Source organism: Perna viridis, chromosome 1, assembly GCF_037379345.1.
Source record: "Perna viridis isolate PV_CMFRI_1.1 ecotype Kerala chromosome 1, ASM3737934v1, whole genome shotgun sequence".
Taxonomy (NCBI): Eukaryota; Metazoa; Mollusca; class Bivalvia; order Mytilida; family Mytilidae; genus Perna; species Perna viridis.
In genome coordinates this window covers 49,572,590-49,591,466 of record NC_142445.1, presented here as the reverse complement: position 1 = coordinate 49,591,466, position 18,877 = coordinate 49,572,590, and the positions used below count along the sequence as shown (strand labels likewise).

The following is an 18,877-nucleotide window of genomic DNA, read 5'->3' as shown; positions in this document are numbered from 1 at the left end:
TTTTTTTGTTGCGACTCATTTTTAATACATAATAGAACCATACAATTTAAGCCAAAAGGCCTGTAATATATCAAACCCATATTTCTTTGTTTATAAATGCATTTTAGAGAACTATAAGGACACTAATAGTTGTCTTTTTCAATAAACTTGCACATATAAAGGTCAATTTTTGCATTTTTTACACCTAAGAGTTGCACTAGTTCATCTTATAGGACCATGATTTAAAAAAAATACTAGAAAATTGGCCACCCCTAGATATAAGAAATTAATTTTCTCAATAAATGTGACAAAAATCACTGTCTTATCTCTCTTGTTATGTTAAATATAATGCAGGTTACCAAATTATGTGAAAATAAATCCTTAAAAAGCCACTTTTTCGTATTTTAGGCTAATTTTTTTGATTTTTTTTTATCTAAACTCAATATTTCAGGTATACAAATGGTACAAAGTTTTTTTCTGTTTTTATTTCTTTTTTTTCTGGAGCTAATACAGGACACATTAACACCTGTCCATGCTATATGGGTAATATTCTCTGAAAAAAGGAACATAAGTGAACAAAAACCACATTATAATGGCACATATTAAAACATGGAATGGAGTGTAGCATCTGGTTCTGTACTTTTGTAATATTATTTCTAAAAGTATTTTCAGGAAGTGTTTTTGGTGTTAATTTCTGTTATAATTTTAAAATTCATCACATATAATAGAATATTCTTCCTATTGTTCAATTCCATTGGGTTTGAATGTGTTTCTATGCATTTCTATTGTATGTAAGAACTTGACTAAAAATCACCCCATTTCTAGAAGTGGTAGTCTTTGTAATTTTGCTGGATTCACAAAAGAAACAACACAAGATATCTACTTATACTTCATTTTATATGGGTATACATTCTTAAGTAGATTTATGAAAATTTGAAATCATTGGATGAATTCTTTTGGCCTCTCTACCAAGGACGATGATTGTGATTTACCGTCTGGATTCCTAAACTCCACAAGAATCCATACAAACAACGTTTCATAGCTGGATCTGCAGAATGTACCACCAAACCTCTTTCAAAACTTATAACTTCTATACTCACAAGTGTCATAGAGGGTCTGCAGTCCTACCACAACACTTGTCACTCCCGTAGTGGTATCAATTCAATGTGGATCCTGAAAAATTCGAAAGATCTTTTGGAGACAATCAGTTCAAGACTATTATCTGAATATAATAGCATTAAAACCTATGATTTTTCAACACTGTATACTTCTATTCCCCATACTCAGTTAAAATCCCGACTTAAAAACATTATACATCGTTGTTTTTCCAAAACATATGGTACACCTAGATACAAATATATAGTTCTTGGTAGAGATTCCTCATACTTTGTAAGAAATAATTCCCAATCATCTTCCAAATATACAGAGGAAGATGTTTACAAAATGCTGGAATTTTTAATCGACAACATATTTTTCCAGTGTGGTGGACGTAGTTTTCAACAAACATTCGGCCAATGGGAACAAATTGTGCTCCTTTACTTGCTGACCCATTCCTTCACTCCTATGAAGCTGACTTAAAGCTGATCTGATCAGAAAAAAGAATATCGTTTGGCTAGATCCTTCAATCTCAGTTTCCATTATATAGATGACGCGTTATCTTTAAACAATCCTAATTTCGGGGATTTGATACATCGCATCTACCCAAAAGAACTTGAGATAAAGGATACTACAGACACTTTGAAGTCAGCCTCATATCTTGACCTACACTTAGAAATCGATGGTAAAGGAAAACTATTGACCAAACTTTACGACAAACGTGATGACTTTTCATTCAGAATCGTCAACTTTCCTTTCATCTGTGGCAACAACCCTTCGGCACCTTCGTATGGAGTGTTCATATCACAACTCATACGTTATGCCAGAGCTTGCCGAAACTACGCAAACTTTTTGTATCGCGCTAGAACTCTAAAAAATACTCTTCTGGAACAGGGTTATGTTGCTACAAGATTGAAGTCATCACTACAGAAGTTTTATGGTCGTCATCATGAACTCGTGGATCGTTATAGTGTATCCATCTGCACCATGAAAACTGATTTATTCAACGGGTCATAGTTTTCCTTTCCTCGTTTGTCTACCCCGGACATGACTTTTTATGAGCAACTCGGCGGGTGTTTCTAGAAAAGCAGAGGACGCTTGCCCTACCGGTGCATCTGGTCCATGCTCCCAGTTTTTAGTGGAGTCCGAGTTGCTCATTTGCTTTTGTTACTTTGTATGTATGATTTTGGTTGCTTTGTGTTCTTTGTTGTGTATGTCTGGTTTTCATGTCTGGTCTTTGTCCCTGGATTACATTCTTTTGATTACCGCTATAACCTTGGTTCCCTTGATTACTCTTTCACTTTCCTTATAGGTATAAATATAGTAAATATTCATGACGTCACAAGGATCGCCCCTTTTGGGGAGAACAATATGTCATGAGGAGAAGGCCAGTGGACATGAATTGAATATTTGTTTTTTTTTTTTCAATTTAATGTATTTTGTAAGATATTTCATATTTGCACTTCAGAATATGCCAGTTCTTTATATTGCTCTTCAATTTTTTTCAAAGGACTTTAAACAGTGGTGGGGGCTAGGGTCAAAATTTAGCACATTTTCACATTGTATTTGTATCCTCAAAAACTAAAGTGTTACAAATAAATTTGAAATTGCATAATTCGCTAGTTGAATATGTGCCTTCGTTAAAATCAGAATGTAAATGCTTTTGTGCAAATAAAGCAAAATTAGAAAATTAGGCGGTATTGTGTTAAAATAGCTTATTTCATGAGACATTTTTTGTAGAAAATATAGAGCGCATTTGTCGAACTCTTATATTTACACAGAAAATTCTTCTGTTCCATCACCATTCCTGACAAAAGACATTGTACATAGCTTGCGCTCTATATTTTTGGATTAAAAAACTACCTTTAATCCTCCATTTTTGTGAAAATTCTTTGAAAACTGTAGAAGTAGAGTTTTGTGCCCTTCTTTATGACACAGCAGCTTATAATTTCTGTATATTAGTATTCATACAGTATTTAAGCTTTAAAATAGGCAAATAGAAAATTTCAAATAATAAATAGTAGACCTAAACCTAGAGTTAGTGAATTTTGTTCTTTAACAATGTTCAAGTATTAAAGTCATAGACACAAAAGACCTGAGAGGGCATGCGCACCAATTCACTTTGTTTTGTTTTTATTTTCTTAGATTCCATGTAAGTGGGCATATGATGAAGACGAAAAAGACCACAGTTCCCTTCTAACAATGAGCAAACCGAGATATGAGGTAACTATAGTGCATGCATTATCCAATTCTTTAATGATAGAAGAGTTTTCTAAAAAGTCCTATCAATTGATATTTTTACATCATTTTTTTTAATTGCAAAATGTCACAATCATGAATTTAGATTATAGATGTAGTCAAATTAAACACAGACTTTTTTTTATGAAAGTTTGATAATTTATTGCTCACATGCCAGCAATAAATCGACGGATTTTAGTATATTTTTAAAAATTTATGCCTAAACGAAAGTTTTACTAAACATCTGGGTATGGCAAGTATTTACTGTAGAAGCCAAAATGCAGATCTGGTATAATTTGTGACAACAGACGAAAGATAATTCTAACACCATGAAGGAACTATAATTTATACCATGGAGCGAGCAGCACGAACCTCAAATTCACATAAAATCAGGATTGCAAACTAAATATATAAGTGTTATTTATTATTATTATTAGAGATTTCTTTATAAAAGAGTGATATTATCAAGGTATGCTTTTCGTACAATTTATTTCATCAAAACATCAAGAATAAAATGCTTAGTTTCGCTTAAAAAGGTAAGAAGGAAATGCATGTACATTTACTATATAGATGGCAGTCATTTATCGAATACTCCTGCCGATCACAAAATTTTGGTTGTTGTTGAAAATAGCAGTTAATCGTGGAGAAAATCTTTATAATAAAAAAGATAATCAATTGGTTATTGTGAATTACCTAAATATAATTACTCGTTCCAAGAACCCTCGAAGATTTATATTATTATCATGTGCAGATCAATCCACATACTTGTTAAATCTAAGTGTCTGATTATTTATTCTATTGCTATTTTCATTGTTTTAGGATAGTTCACATACAAAAGAACATGCTGAGAAACAGTTGTCATTGTTAATTGAGGTAATGCAATGCATTTCGAACCAGAATTTTTTTTGAAAAGTGAATAACCTCTATGTAAACACTAGTGCAAAGTATGTGTCGTATACGGTTTAAATTTATTCGGTTTAAAAAGCTAATAAGATTTATCATCTAAGATTCAAGATTCAAAACCTTTTTCTGACGAAGTCGCTATAGTTTTGCTTTTTACCCTTTGACGCTCATCCATGGGAACGAAAATCGCCTAATTGCAATTCTTTTTCCCGATTGCCCAAATACTAATAACTTAGTGGCGTTGTAAAAACTATCGTAAATTGAAATTGGGTGCCATGTATTATTTCCTAAATGAAGTTTAGAAAATTATACCTAAAAGGAACAAAATTTTACTGCATCGGTTATTTTTTTTTAAAGATAGTACTTGTTTATGATTATGATTATATTAGCTAAGATTCTATTATTATTTTCTTAAACTTTAGTTAGTTCGAAGAAATTGTACAAATATCTAATAAATTTATATTTAGTACAATGAACAACACAAAAACCTATTGTGACTGAAAAGCAAACTTTCTACGTAAGTTAAGCGTTTGAATTATATCTTTTTACGAGTGTATTGACTGTTCGGGTACCTGTACCACATTGCTCACAGGAATTTTCAGTTTTGTTTTGTTTTCTCTTTCATAATAAGGTCATGTGTGCCACTTTGTGGTTGGCCTTAGAGTTAATGTAATGTTTGTCATTACTTTTCGACTCGATGCAGCGTTTCACCTCCAAATACTATTGTTATTGCGTAACATTATCCATGCAGAGTTGTATTTAATAAAACTAACTATTCTTTGGGTATCAGAAGGTTTTATTAAATCTAAGTGTAATTCAACTACAATATGAGTAAGGTTTATGGACAAAGTTATATGCAGTCGTATTTATTATTGTAGGAAAAATCACATTCAAAAGTGAATTCTGATGAACAGCTACGATCATCAAGTGAGGTAAATCATTGCATCAATTCAGTATCTGGGTTTCATTAACAACCTGTGTAAAGTTGTAGTAAAATCAAAGTATAATACTAAAGTCATGAACAACCAAAGAATAACGAGTGTCATAGAAATATTTTTTAACATGAGTGTAGAATTTGATCTTGCACAAGTCAAATCATCTAGTATTTTATTTTCACAAATCGTATCGCCTTAATTGATGCAACAAAGAAGAAGAGACCATATTGATAAATACTTCACTGATAGTTTAAGAAGTTTTGAAAACAAAATGCAGTGTTGGTGTCCTCCTTGCTTTTTAAATGTGGTTTTGAATAGCTTTGGCATCGTAACATATAAAGATTTTGCCAATGTTTAAACAAGAATATTACTTTGCATATATTTCCCCGATTTTAAGTTTAAGTGGAAGTTTTTTCTAACAAATTTGAAACATTAATTATTTTTACAGGAAATTCCACACACAAAAGCAGAAGATTCTAGTGAACAGTGTTCATTACTAAGTGAGGTAACTATTGATCAATAATAATAAGTTTCTTATTCCTATTATTCAAATCATTTTGTTTTTACATAATGTCATACCAGGATTGTGAATAAAATGTGAGCATTGCCAAGTTTAAAAATGAGTTTAGTTGCACAAATGAAAGTTATTGATAGAGTAATAGGGAGATTATTTGGTTGAAAGTAAAGTAAGTCTGTTATTGCTATTAGCAAAAAGTTTTTTTTTTCTTATCCGTGTATTCTTTAGAATGAAACCACTCAGATCTAAATATCTCGGCCTTCCCCCAGAATTCTTAGTTCAAATAAGGCCCATTTCAAACCTATGATTGCTGAAATGTCCGTCCCAAATTTTCATCAGAATCTGAGAAAAAACTCTTGATTTTCCCACAAATACAAACTTCTCTTAACGAAATGCGACAGAAATAAAATTCAATCACTTTTTGGATAGGAATAAGTCACCATTTGTATACAAAACTGAAATTACCGCACAAAAATAGTTCTTTTATCAAATATGTTTTAACGTTTACTTCAATTTGCTTTCATATTTAACTCTCTTTCTAGACGAACTTCGTATTGTTCTAACTGTAGTATGTCTAACTACGTTATCTAATATTTGTTTACAAATTTAGTTTACTGCTAGCCAATGCTGTACTCCTTTTGAATTCTTTTAAAAAGTAGCCATTGAAAATAAATGATTATACCTTAAGAAACTAACAAAAGGGATAGTAGTATTTATACATTTTTTAAAATATTTTTTACAGATTTTGCATAATATTCGTGAAACAAATGAATTTCAAGGTAACTTATAGTTAGTGAATGATCCAGGTATCAAGGATAGGTTGTAATGTAAGGTAAGGGTATGAACGAAATACAGAAAGGCTTTAACAATATGTGAAATCGAAAACAAGCTAGAGAACCGGACAAGCATCTTAGTAGTACACAACTAAGTATAATCTGAAACATATTATTATCTTATGAATGAAGCATGATATGATAAACATATGTTTCAGTTTTCATACCATTTTCATTTGATTATTACACGATAATCATAGTTTACTGACCCAATGTTTACATAATAGAATCATTATATGAGTATATGAATATTATTTGTTAATAATCATATGGTCATTATATGAATCAAGCAATTATTGGAAACGAATACCATTTCGTTTTTGTGTATCCAGGGCCTATAGACAACAGAGGATTAATTATTTGCAAAATTTCTACTATCCTTGGCCTAATTTAAACAAATTATACTTGTTACTTCAAGTTATTAAGACTTTAGTTACTAAGTTATTTTAAGGAACTTAATAAGTTACCTCCGTGAGAATTACAAAACAAGAACTTCCACTATAAATAGTCGCTAGAATATATGATTTATGGTTTGACCTCTGCATATATCATATGCAATTTGTTGTTTCTGTGATACGATTACTATTATGTCATTTCATGTCATTACTGCTTACCTTATATATGATATTTGCCATAGCTTGTACTTAGCTTTTGCAATAAAGACTTTATAATTATTGATATATGATTATCATATGTATGTGTGTCACTTATGGCTGCGTAATATATAGACTTACTTTTTCTTCTGTGATACTACAAAGCTTTCTTTACATTTTTTATTCTATAGTACAAAATAGCATTATTCATCTTCCCTGAATAACTGTCTATGAATACAATAATTTATGCGATGCCTTCTATCGATCAGTCTGCGTGTGTGAAACTAATCGTGTGCTGGGTCTTTAGTAGGATAAGTTTTGATATTTTAGCATTTAAGTAGATGAATTTCTGTTGTCGATGTACAGGTTATACTATGGTTAACAATAGTATAACCAATTATACTTGTCCTTCTTTTTTGAGTGGTCTTTGATGATCAATGGCTGGCGATTAAAGTGGATAAATATTGCCATGTTCAAAGAGTTGAAAACATTCTTTTCAATGGGAAATATTGTTGCATTCTTGCATTTTACATGTAGTTTTAGAGAAGATGGTTTGATTGAGGTGAATTAAATTTTCTATTTGTGAGAAACTTCAGAATTTCAGGTTAGGGGCGTGAATAAAATTAAAAGCCGAACGAAGTCAAACTTTCGGGTAGAATCTGCGAAAAATTCAGATTTTATTTTTCCTAAATTGGAGGGAGCGTTCGTCGGGTCCCCTATGAAACCGTAAACGTACAGGTACGAATCCAAAGTTATGAATAGAAGGGGAGTTACATTCTCTTTATGACCAAATTTTGCCTGAAATTAGAAAACTTTTTTTAAAAGAAGAGGGGTGTCAACTGCTTTGGATTTCCACTGCATATGAATTCATTGTAAGTTATATAGTCAAGATTTGCCCCCTTTAAATCTATTTTCAATTTCAATTCAAGAAAATATCAAAATATTGATATGTTATTGAAACATTATTTCATGCGGTTATATGACTCTTAATCTCAGCTTTTAGATTTATTTCGCACAACATTTTACAGGCCCCATATCATATTTGAAATACCCTACAAAGAAAGTTGAACAAAAACTTAGTAAAACACCCCTTTCCAAATCTAAGTCGAAAGCAATTCAATATTTCCCTAACAACTAAGTGGCATATGATTGAATGAAACCAAATGTTAAGCTACAACTTAATCTTCCAGAATTGCATTGCTTTGAGCACATTTAGTTTTGTCCCTTTTTTAAAAAAAGGAACGTATTTGCTTTTCTCATGTTGATTTATGATTTCTGTGTCGCTACAACGGAGCTGCAAAAAGGTATCATTTATAATAACGATGCAAATCCATTTCGTCGTTACGAGTCATTGGATCTCCTTGTAGGTCTTGGAAATAAAAAAAATAAGGCTGATCCAGATATTTTGAAAAGGTGCTCCAGATGGGTTCCAGGCTTTTTTTGCACAAACCACACTTTTTGGTGCATAAGGGTATAAAAACTGTGGTGTATGAAAATACTTCAACGGCACAAGACAAAAGATCTATGGCCAGGTGTTGGGTACCTTTACAAGTTACCTTAACATCACGGTTAAATTCGTCCCAACGGTTGCGGCTTTCGCCTCGAGTGCAGGAGGTCGTAAGTTTGATCCACGGCTAAGTCATACCAATAAATTACAAGGTTTTGCATAACGTACGAGTTGTGATATGTATGTCTTGAATAGCTTTTGTACATTTATTACAGAACCATTATTTGACTTTCACGTCGACTGTGATGGATTTCACATTCTTTGTTTTTGTGATAGAAAACTTCAACACTATAATGGAAGCTTTGGACAAAGCAAATTTAGAGGTTTGTAATGTAATGATTCATCAAGCTTTCCGTGTTCATAATCAAATAAAACTATAGTTTCTTTATATAATGTTTTAGTAATATATAATTAACACATGCTTACCAAGTTGACATATTAATCTTATCAAAGTACTTCTCTATGCATGCAAATTGGTTTTCATGAAGGAGTAATCAAGAGAACCAAGATAATAGCGGTAATCAAAAGAATTTAATCCAGGGACAAAGACCAGATATGGAAAACAGACATACACAACAAAGAACATAAAGTAATTAAAATCATACATACAAAGTAACGAAAGCAAATGAGCAACTCGGACTAAAAACCGGGAGCATGAACCAAAATGTAGCAACATAACCCTGTTCCAGAAGCCTATTTGTTAGAATTGAAGCAATGGAATTATTTTCTACAAAGCTTTCAAAAGACATAATTAATTTAAATGTGTTTTTCTAGATTTTTTTTTAGTTAAAACATATTTTATATTTAATAAAACTTATGAAGTCCTCTTTTTGATGCAAATTATACATATAATATTAAAAGCATAAACCACAAGGTTAACAAATTTGTTGAAAAAAGCAATGCATGTTAAATGTAAAAGAAAAAAAACGAAGAATAGAATTCTCGAGTGCATTTTTTTATCAACGTTGAATTGTTACACTTTCACTAATCCTATTTACAGGTACGCCTGGTCGTGTAGAAACGGGCTATGAAACTATCCTTAGTATGATGAAAAATAAACCAAATGACGAAAAAATATTACAGATTTATATTATCAATGAGAAACCATTGGTCTGTCGTTGGCTTCTCTCGCATTGTTACTTTGGCGAAGATTGACTCAGTAAATGTCTCTTGCAATCATATAAGACTGGTAATAAAGAAGTGATAAGTACTTTGTCATGGCACGTAACGAGACTGTTTTACAAGCAAAATAAATTGATCCTTGACAAATATGCTTTAGATATATACCCGGCTTATAAATGTACTTGTGACGGTAAAGATGATATAACTGCTGTTTTATGTCTCCAACAAAGTGAAAAACTAATTGTTGTTGAATTACAAGCGTTCTCTATCAATCTTCCGAAGTACTTTTTACATTTCAAAGTTGCCATCTTTTGCAATGACTTTGTTTCCAATAATCCAGCTGGTTTCGAGGCGGAATTAATTCATGAAAATATCAGAAAACGGTGTGGAAATGATTCTTTTTACATATCTATTCCTAAAATAAATGGTACAACCGCATCAGATTTGTATAAAAAGCACAGAAATCTATCGCTTATATGTCCATGTCCTTTTAAGTCCAAGGAATTTCCAACTTCTCAAGTACTAGAAGATACAGAATGTGTCCAATTCTACTGTACGAGGAAAGGGGTCATTCCTCTAGGGGAAGACCATTTCCCGCTCTCTTTAGAAGGAATACTTACCGATGTTTTAGAAGGTCACTCTTGCTTCGCATCTTTACCGTTGAGGGTTGGTGATACAATTGGAACAGAGAGAAGCGATGGCACATTTGGGTGGATTTTATTTATTTTATGACGATTATGAGTGTTTCCTTACTTGTGCCCACGTTCTGTATGGCTTATCAACCTTGCTAGCTCCAGCAGATGACTTATCTAGGAATAAAGGAGTCAAGGTTTTAGTTAAAACCTATCAGCCGCAAGGTGGTTCTCAACAATGTGGAAAGGTTATGAGAAGAATATTTAAGCACGGAGATCCAAAAGCTACAAGCATAGATGTTGCCTTGGTACATATAAACACACAGTTTCATATAGATCCTAATGATATTTTTATTGAGATGGGTACCCCACAACATTTCAGCCGACTAGGTACGTACGATATATACGTTATATATGGAGTTTGAAAAACAAACTATTTACTATCTGTAGGAAAATATTAAAAATATCATATAATTGCAATGGTATTAACATTATTTCGGTCACCAAAGAGTTATATTGTCAATCACATTTATACTGTCGATAGCGGTGCTTTTCTAATTTAGCAGCCGATTTATTTTGAAACGCAAGTATTTCAAATAATAAAGTTGTCAAACCTAAGGTAAGTAACCAAGAACTGACTCGGAACGAAAAAAAAATGACTGGATATGAAATTTTTGGATTGTTTCTTAAAGGTAGATGACATTTTCCTCCATTGTGCTCTTGGTTAAAGGCTCAAAATATTTTATTTTTGGAAGAGTTCGGTTGCTCATATACTAACATGTTCTACTTTTTCTTTTTGTTCAAGTATATTGTGCGTTAATTGACCCTTGAAAGTCTTTGCTTATTTTGCCGTAACTGTGGTTATTCTTGTTTTTTTGACAGTAAGACAGACTACTTTTCCTATGTATGGCAAGCCAAAGTGGCCAAAAATGAGTGTTTTCTAATATTAAAAAATGATTTTTTTGATATTACAAATTATTTTTTATAATATTACAAATTTGATTTCTAATATTGCAAAAACATTTTTAATATAAAAATCATTTTTGATATTAAAAATTCAATTGAATTTTTAATATTAAAAAATGATTTTTTTTAAATTAGAAATTAATTTTCTAATATTTGTAATATTTGAAAATCATTTTGTAATATTAAAAAAATGTGACTGACTTTGCAATATTGCAGAGTGATTATTTTAATTTTAGAAATTCATTTTCTAACATTACCAATTCCTTTCCTAATATAACATTTTCATTTTGACTTGGTACAAGTGATGATATTTTGGTTGTTCGCGATAACTGATTGATTATCTTATTTATTATGTAAATTTCCTCCATTATTCATTATTGTTTTCAACAAAAATTAAAAATTTTGTTAACGGCGGATTGATATTCGTTTTGGTGGAAGAAAGTGCGAGAGTGAAATTACCGAATTTATTTCAGTGTGAATTTTCGGGAAAAAAATATTTTGGGAACAATCGCTAAATCACTGCTATCTGTGTAATAAATAGGTAACCATATGACAATGGTAATAAAAAATTAATCCTATCCTTTGTTGATGTCGTTACTATAGAAGTTGTATGGTCGTCATTACAATTAAATTCACCGATATAAAATTTCTATCAGATATCTACAATTAGGTTTCATGCCTTACCAGATTGACAAACTACCATATTTGACACTGACTGGACTTAAAAAAAAACGATGAGACAGATTTCGCTGGTGGAACAGTTTTGACCTTGTACTTGAATTTGCTAAACCAAGAATTCAACAGTTCTTCATAACTGACATGTTATGTAAGTATGTTACAAAATTTTACAATAATGCAAATTAATATGTGTATTTCAGGGTTAACCTCGCCTTTTATCAACCATAACTATGTTGATTATCAGTGTCTGACTTATACTGGGTGGACAGCTGAGGTTGCTGCTCCAGGAGCAGCTGTTACATCACCAACTTCTGTATATAATGTTACGTTTGACCGTACGACGTCTAAGGATGTACATTTTGACAATCTTGGTCAAATGGCAACAATATTGAACGGCACTGTGTTTCAGCCACTCTTATTTGCGTCCCCGTCACACATACAACTACCAGTTGGTGCACTTACTGATAGAAGAATTATAACATTGTACAACCAGATGGTCTTAAATCTGCCGCTTAAACAAGGGGACTCTGGTACATGTGTTTACGTTACTAGGCACGCCCCAAAAAATACAGGTTGCATTGGCATTGCAAACTCGTTTTGTAGTGGTTCTGGACTCTCTGTTGTTACTCCAATACAAGAGATTATAAGTGAAATTAACAGCTGACATGAACAAATTCCGCTTTGTTATAACAGTTTATATGTGTGATAACATCCCTAACTGTACGTATAGAGTAAATAGAAATCAAATTTATTATAATCTCTCATGGAAAATGTTAATGTTCAATATGTGCTTAAATCGAATATGGACTACTGAAGCGTACCAAAAACGTAGATCTAATATTTAAGAGAATGTGGAACAACCCCCAACTGTCTTAATTGTACCGCTAATGACAAAGAGTAATCAAGGGAACCAAGATTCTAGTGGAAATCAAAATAATGCAATCCAGGGACAAAGACCAGACATGGAAAGCAGACAATCACAAATAAAATAATACAAAGTAAAAAAGTAAATGAGCAACTTGGACTCCACTAAAAACTGGGAGCATGGACCAGGTGCACCGTTAGGGTCGGCGTCCTCTGCTTTTCTAGAAACACCTGTCCAGTTGCTCATAAAAAGTCAAGTCCGGGGTAGGCGAAAGAGGAAAGGAAAACTATGACACGTTCAACAAATCAGTTTCATGGAACACATGGATACACCGTAACGCTTCACGAGTTCATGATGACCATAAAACTTCGGTAGTGATGACTTCAGTCTTGTAGCAACATAACTGTTCAAGAAACCAAATTGCAAGAAGTCTAGCGGGATACAAAGTCTGCGTAATTACGGCAAGCTCTGGCACAATGCACGAGTTGTTATACGATAACTCCATAGTTTTACGCAGGTGCTGAAGGGATGTCGCCACAGATGAAAAGTCATCATGTTTGTCGTAAAGTTTGGTCAACAGTTTTCCTTTACCATAAACAGTATACTTAACGAATTGAAACGAAACAAATATCCGACGAATCAATAATAATGTCTTTTTTGTGTGCTTTGTTTTGTATGTTTTGTTTGTTTTCTATTTAATTGCATATTTTGAAAATGAAGTAACTTCACTGTGGTTTTAGTTTTTCGTGGTTGCAGAAAAAATACTTTTCATTGTTTTCTTTAAAACTCGTACTTCAATAACAAAAAATGTATAATTGTTTTGCTCGTTATCAAAACGTTGATTATAGATATATTTATCAATTATGGACTTTTAACCAATACGTGATATACGAATTAACTTGTTCCGGTTATATCGACCAATGACTTGACCGTTTGTCAAAAATTTGGTATGTATGCTTTTTGTTCCTTGCCTTCGTTTTTAATCCATTTTAAACATCAACTCTTCTAAGGGTTTTTTTTTCAAATTGTTAGTGGGTCGCTGGCTTAATTCGTTAATAACAGAGAAAGGTGACCTTTAGTGAAAGAGTCTGTTTAATTAAGATATTTACTCTTACTCAACAATATATCCTTATTGGAAATTATTGTTTTATCAGAAAGTAAACAATCGTTTCTGTAAATGTTTTCTAGTCACTGGTGCAAAATTGAGGATAAGTTTTACAATACTTTTTCGAAAGAAATATTGTTTAGAAATTAAAAGGAAATATTTTGTTTTAATGATGACATCTGAATTTTACCTAAACAATCAAGCGTTAGTAGTTACCATAGGACTAGAAATTCACCCCAGAATCACTAAGTTATTTTTCTTAATTGAAAACAATAGTGTTAAAATGCAAAATTTAACTGAATGATTCAAAAAAACTAAGGTCATTGCAAATAATTTGCATGACTACTGCCTGAGAAACATAATTCTAATTGTATTTTACCAGTGTTATTTTGTACACATGTGTCTTGGACAAGATGATGAATTGAGAACCACAAACATATTGAAGTTGACAGAAAAATTATATTTTGATGTTTTATATTACCATATCATAATTCATTCACTTGTGGAAAAAATACATTATTCCTATCATGAGAGATACAAGACCAACATTTGATACTTGTTAACCTAGATCTTTCTTAAAACCAAGGTCTTTTTTCTACAGACAATTATACTTCTTTCATGTTGTCTATTCTATAAAAACTTCATCTAAATCTTGTGAAATACATGTACATTTCAAATTAACAACTGAATTATTGTAACAATGCAATTGAAGGACATTTTTTGCATATAAAGTGAAACCTGTCTAAACCAAACCCTGAATAATATCAAAATCTGTCTAAACCAGACACTTTCAACAGTTCCTTTTTTCAAACTAAATGTATTTTTAACCTCTGTTAACGGGACAATAGGCTAAATCTAACCAATTCAAAGTCCAAATGCGTTTGATTTAGACAAATTTCACTGTATTGGTTTTAAAGTCATGGACATCATTGTAAACTGCATTTATTTTCATCAAGAGTTAAGTTCTTTTAAAATGTTTTAATTGTTTCTTTTACTACCTTAAGAGCATACATACTTTTTATAAACATAAATTAACATATAAAATGTACATTTGTTTTTTTTTATTTAGTTATTATAAAAAAACATGTGGTGCTTTAACATTTATTGCACTGTCAACAGATTTCTTTATTTATATAATAATAAGATAAATAGATAAAAAGAAATAACTGATGAAATATATAAATGGTATTATTATAATTATTATCTAAGTTTCAAGGATTTTTTTTCTTTGTAAAATATTTTAAAAATCAATAGTCTTTACATGTCACTATCCATAGAACAAGGTAACAAGGACGATCAAAACCTTGGCCACTTTCACAAGTAAATTTACAAACCATTTATATTTTATATATATTATTGTGAAAGGTGAAGTGAACCAAAAGGTCTAGGAAAAAATGTAAGTAACATAAAAGTTTTTGTAGGTTTAAAAACACATAGATACATGTAACAGAACAGAAAATTACAAATCTTCAACAAAAATATATCTTAAAAAAACACAAGGCTACAAAAATATCTATTTAACATATCTAAACATGAGCATGAATAAATAAAAAAAGCCCAGTTTTACCAAGATATCTTGAAAATAGAGTGCTTTCTCCAAACCTACCTCAACTCAACACCACAAAACTTAAAAACTGACTTAACCGTTTGTGATGTCATTTATTTCAAAAACTGATCAGATATACAATGGAAGCTCAGAATATTCTCAGAAGTTTTTTTTTAAGTTTTGTGGCACCCAGGTCGGATTGCTTGGAATTGACTACGGTATTTCAGGAAAACTTAGGGAAGTGATTGAAGTCCCTTTTTTTTTAATCTAAAACCAAGACCAGATCATGTATATCTAACACATAAAATAATTCCAGAAAAACAAGTGAGAATGAGAAAAGATTAAAAAAATGTAAATTCTACAATAGTGTATGCAAACCTGAGAAAAAACTAAAAATGTGTATTAAAACAGATCTGAAAGTTTTAAAAATGTTAAATCTGGATAACAAAGTATTCTTAAATAGCAACATAATGGAAGCAGTTTCAAGGGACTTTTACAATATAAAACTATATCAAATAATGATACACTTAAGAAAAGTCCTAAAAACACAATGAGTTAGCAACAGAATCAATAAAAAGAATTATAACTAGTACAATACAGCTGTAATCAAATACAAAGGCACTTTACAGCAGAAATAGAGAACCGTGCATTCAATTTTAAGTTCATTCCAAAATCTTCATTTAATATGCTTACAACCTTCGGCTAAAACAGAAAGTATCACTAATATAAACAAAATAGCCAATACCTACAAGTCAGAACAGTATAATTTTCATGGGACCCAAATTTCAAGTTCATTTATCATTTCACTTCATTGCTTAACAATTGAAAATATAGGCTTTTCCTCAATAAATTTAAGTTCAGCCAAATAAAGAAACAATGGCCTTAAAATGATGGTTCTTTCATAGTTGAATACATAAATGTGCAGTTAACAGTAGAAAAAAGATGGGACCCCCAATGCATTATCATTAATCCAAAGTAAAATCTATGAAATCCATATTTAATTGTGCTCAGTTACAGAGACAAAACTGGAATTGTATTCATATTTTAAGGAGGTAGCCCTAGGGTAAGGGACATAACTCATGAAGTCAGTGTATCATATTCAATTTCAATAATGCCTTTCAAGCTTTCCTTTTAATCAGCATAAAATCAGTCCATGTTACTTTGATGCTTAGATGAGATTGACGTAAAAAGGTGAATACAAATGTTCCAATGATTTGTAAGAGTTGGTTTTAGATTACCACAATTACAGGTATAACCAAGTAGAGTGTATTAGCAATAAACTGAGGACAAAGATCTCTAAAGGATGTCACCCATCCCTACCAACATGGTTATAATATAAACATCGAGCAAAAAATTGTGGTCCTACAGTTTGAAATTGAATGTAACAAGATGAAAAAAAAAAACAATTTAAAGTTTCTTCCAGTAGTAGCAAACAAAAGTGTAACATTAAAGTAGTGGATTAATGATTGGAAGAATGAACAGGTTCACTTATACAACAATCACTACATACCCCCAGCAAAGTGGGGAAATATAAAAATGCTACAATAATTTATCAATTTTCAGCATTTCCTTTCTGGATGAACAGTCATTCAAAATCATGCTGCTGCATGCAAATAAAAAAAATGAGATACATGGAAATTGCTGGACATAGTCCTGATTAAAGACAACCACCACAGCAAGACTATGTGACAATGTCTTATAGTAACTCTGAACAGTACGCCTGTTATTCACAGCACATTTTATCTGCAGTATAAAGTTTATTCAATATTATGCTTATTAAGTATATGGAATCACCATATATGATCTCTATAGAAGAGAACAGCCCCAACAGGTCTGTTGTGGATAATCTGGAGCATATACCTTCTTCTCAAGACCATAAACTATGAAATTATATTCTTCGTCCTTCCATCTGTATTTACACACTGTGACAGGCACCAACTTCACTTTGTGCTTCTACATATTAAAAAAAAACCAAATCATTAATAAACTATTAAGTACTTTTATCTCTAAATATGATGTCCTACGTTTTAGATAATGTCCAGGTATTTGTATATATTGAGTAATAATGAGTTTAGCTAAGGGTATAATATATCTCCCTTGGTAGAGCCTCAGCTTACAGGCTCCAAATTTAATGATTGACTGTTGCAGATTTTTCACCTATGTGCAGTTATTTCTTAAGATTTTTCATGATCACTTTAACAATACACCAGAAGGGATGTAATCATGTCATATTTTAAGATCAAGCATTACACATTACCAGTAAACTCAAATTGCCATAGCCAAATCCACGACTAACTCCTCCAAATCTTCTATTACAATACATTTATCTTCTGATCCAACTCATTAAAATATACCTTGCATCACCAAGGATCAATTATTAGACCTCTAGGTGATTTTATATGGACTGATTTGACTAAAGATTTCACACAGGTATGCCCTCCTGCTACATCTTTTGAATTATAAGAAAGAACAGAATTAGGTATTGAAAAAAATTTATTTCACCAACTCATAAAACCAGAAAAAGTGGTCTGAAAATAGTGATAGCACTACCTGCATAAGAATTCTCTCCATATCATACTGATGTTTAGCCACCAGATTAGCTGAGCCTATGTTGATCTCCTGCTCAGGAAAGTTCTGCAAAGGGTATACCTACAACATATAACATTCTAAAATTTATGGCAGTTTGTACCTGCATATCAACAGGAAGTTGTTGTCAATTTTTTTCTGAAAATGGATTCCACCATATGGTATACCTACTGGAAGAATGTTAAAATTTCAAGATGTTGTGATGAGTAGTTGCTGAGAAAATTGTGATGAAAATTTCAACTTTCAATAGAGTCTGAGTAACTTTCGTATCTTTGTACTGATTATTCTGGTTATTTCAATGTTCTTTGCTGTCTGAGTCTATTTTCTTGTTTCCCTTGATAACTCATCTGCAAGATATCCTATTGCAATATCTTCTAAAGGATAATTTCTCTATGTGGTTTTAAAAAAAAAGGTTTTTTGAAACAAAAAATAATATTATTTTCAGTCACGCATCATCTCATCAGTTTCCCTCCTAAACATTTTAAACATACGATGTTTGTATCGCTTAATTCATACGATAAAAATATGCATTTTCAATAACTCTTTAACTCAGTGGACATTATGACAGTCTTGCATCAAACTGAACAGAAAATAGGTGCTTACAAACTCATACAGCTGTTAGCATGCCATTAATGACATGTAAAAATTGTTTATTATTGTAGCCAGTGTAGAAATTTGACTATTTAGCCAACACTCTTATAAGAAACAAGTCATGGGTGGGCCAACTGCCTGGTATTTGAAGCCTTGTTAGAAATAAAGATGTCAGGGATGAGCCAA

General features: G+C 31.6%; 1 protein-coding gene and 1 pseudogene across 3 annotated transcripts in view; one reads left to right on the top strand and one right to left on the bottom strand.

Moving 5' to 3' along the window:
* The window catches only part of LOC148629166 (uncharacterized), a 35,876-nt pseudogene extending 22,280 nt beyond the window's left edge, over positions 1 to 13,596 (top strand). Inside the window, exons 9-16 of the transcript XR_015915233.1 lie at positions 3,220 to 3,297; positions 4,132 to 4,185; positions 5,094 to 5,147; positions 5,599 to 5,655; positions 6,410 to 6,446; positions 8,816 to 8,923; positions 9,601 to 10,744; positions 12,199 to 13,596. The product of XR_015915233.1 is annotated as an uncharacterized LOC148629166 (transcript). The remainder of the gene's footprint in view (positions 1 to 3,219; positions 3,298 to 4,131; positions 4,186 to 5,093; positions 5,148 to 5,598; positions 5,656 to 6,409; positions 6,447 to 8,815; positions 8,924 to 9,600; positions 10,745 to 12,198) is intronic.
* Positions 13,597 to 15,055: 1,459 nt separating this feature from the next.
* Positions 15,056 to 18,877, bottom strand: part of LOC148629165 (protein SSUH2 homolog) — a 29,168-nt gene continuing 25,346 nt past the window's right edge. For both annotated transcript variants that reach the window (XM_088545477.1, XM_088545483.1), the window contains exons 12-13: positions 18,065 to 18,163; positions 15,056 to 17,467 (exon numbers count right to left, since the gene is read on the bottom strand). In XM_088545477.1, the coding sequence (XP_088401603.1) occupies positions 17,321 to 17,467; positions 18,065 to 18,163 (246 nt within the window). In that variant the 3' untranslated portion in view covers positions 15,056 to 17,320. The remainder of the gene's footprint in view (positions 17,468 to 18,064; positions 18,164 to 18,877) is intronic.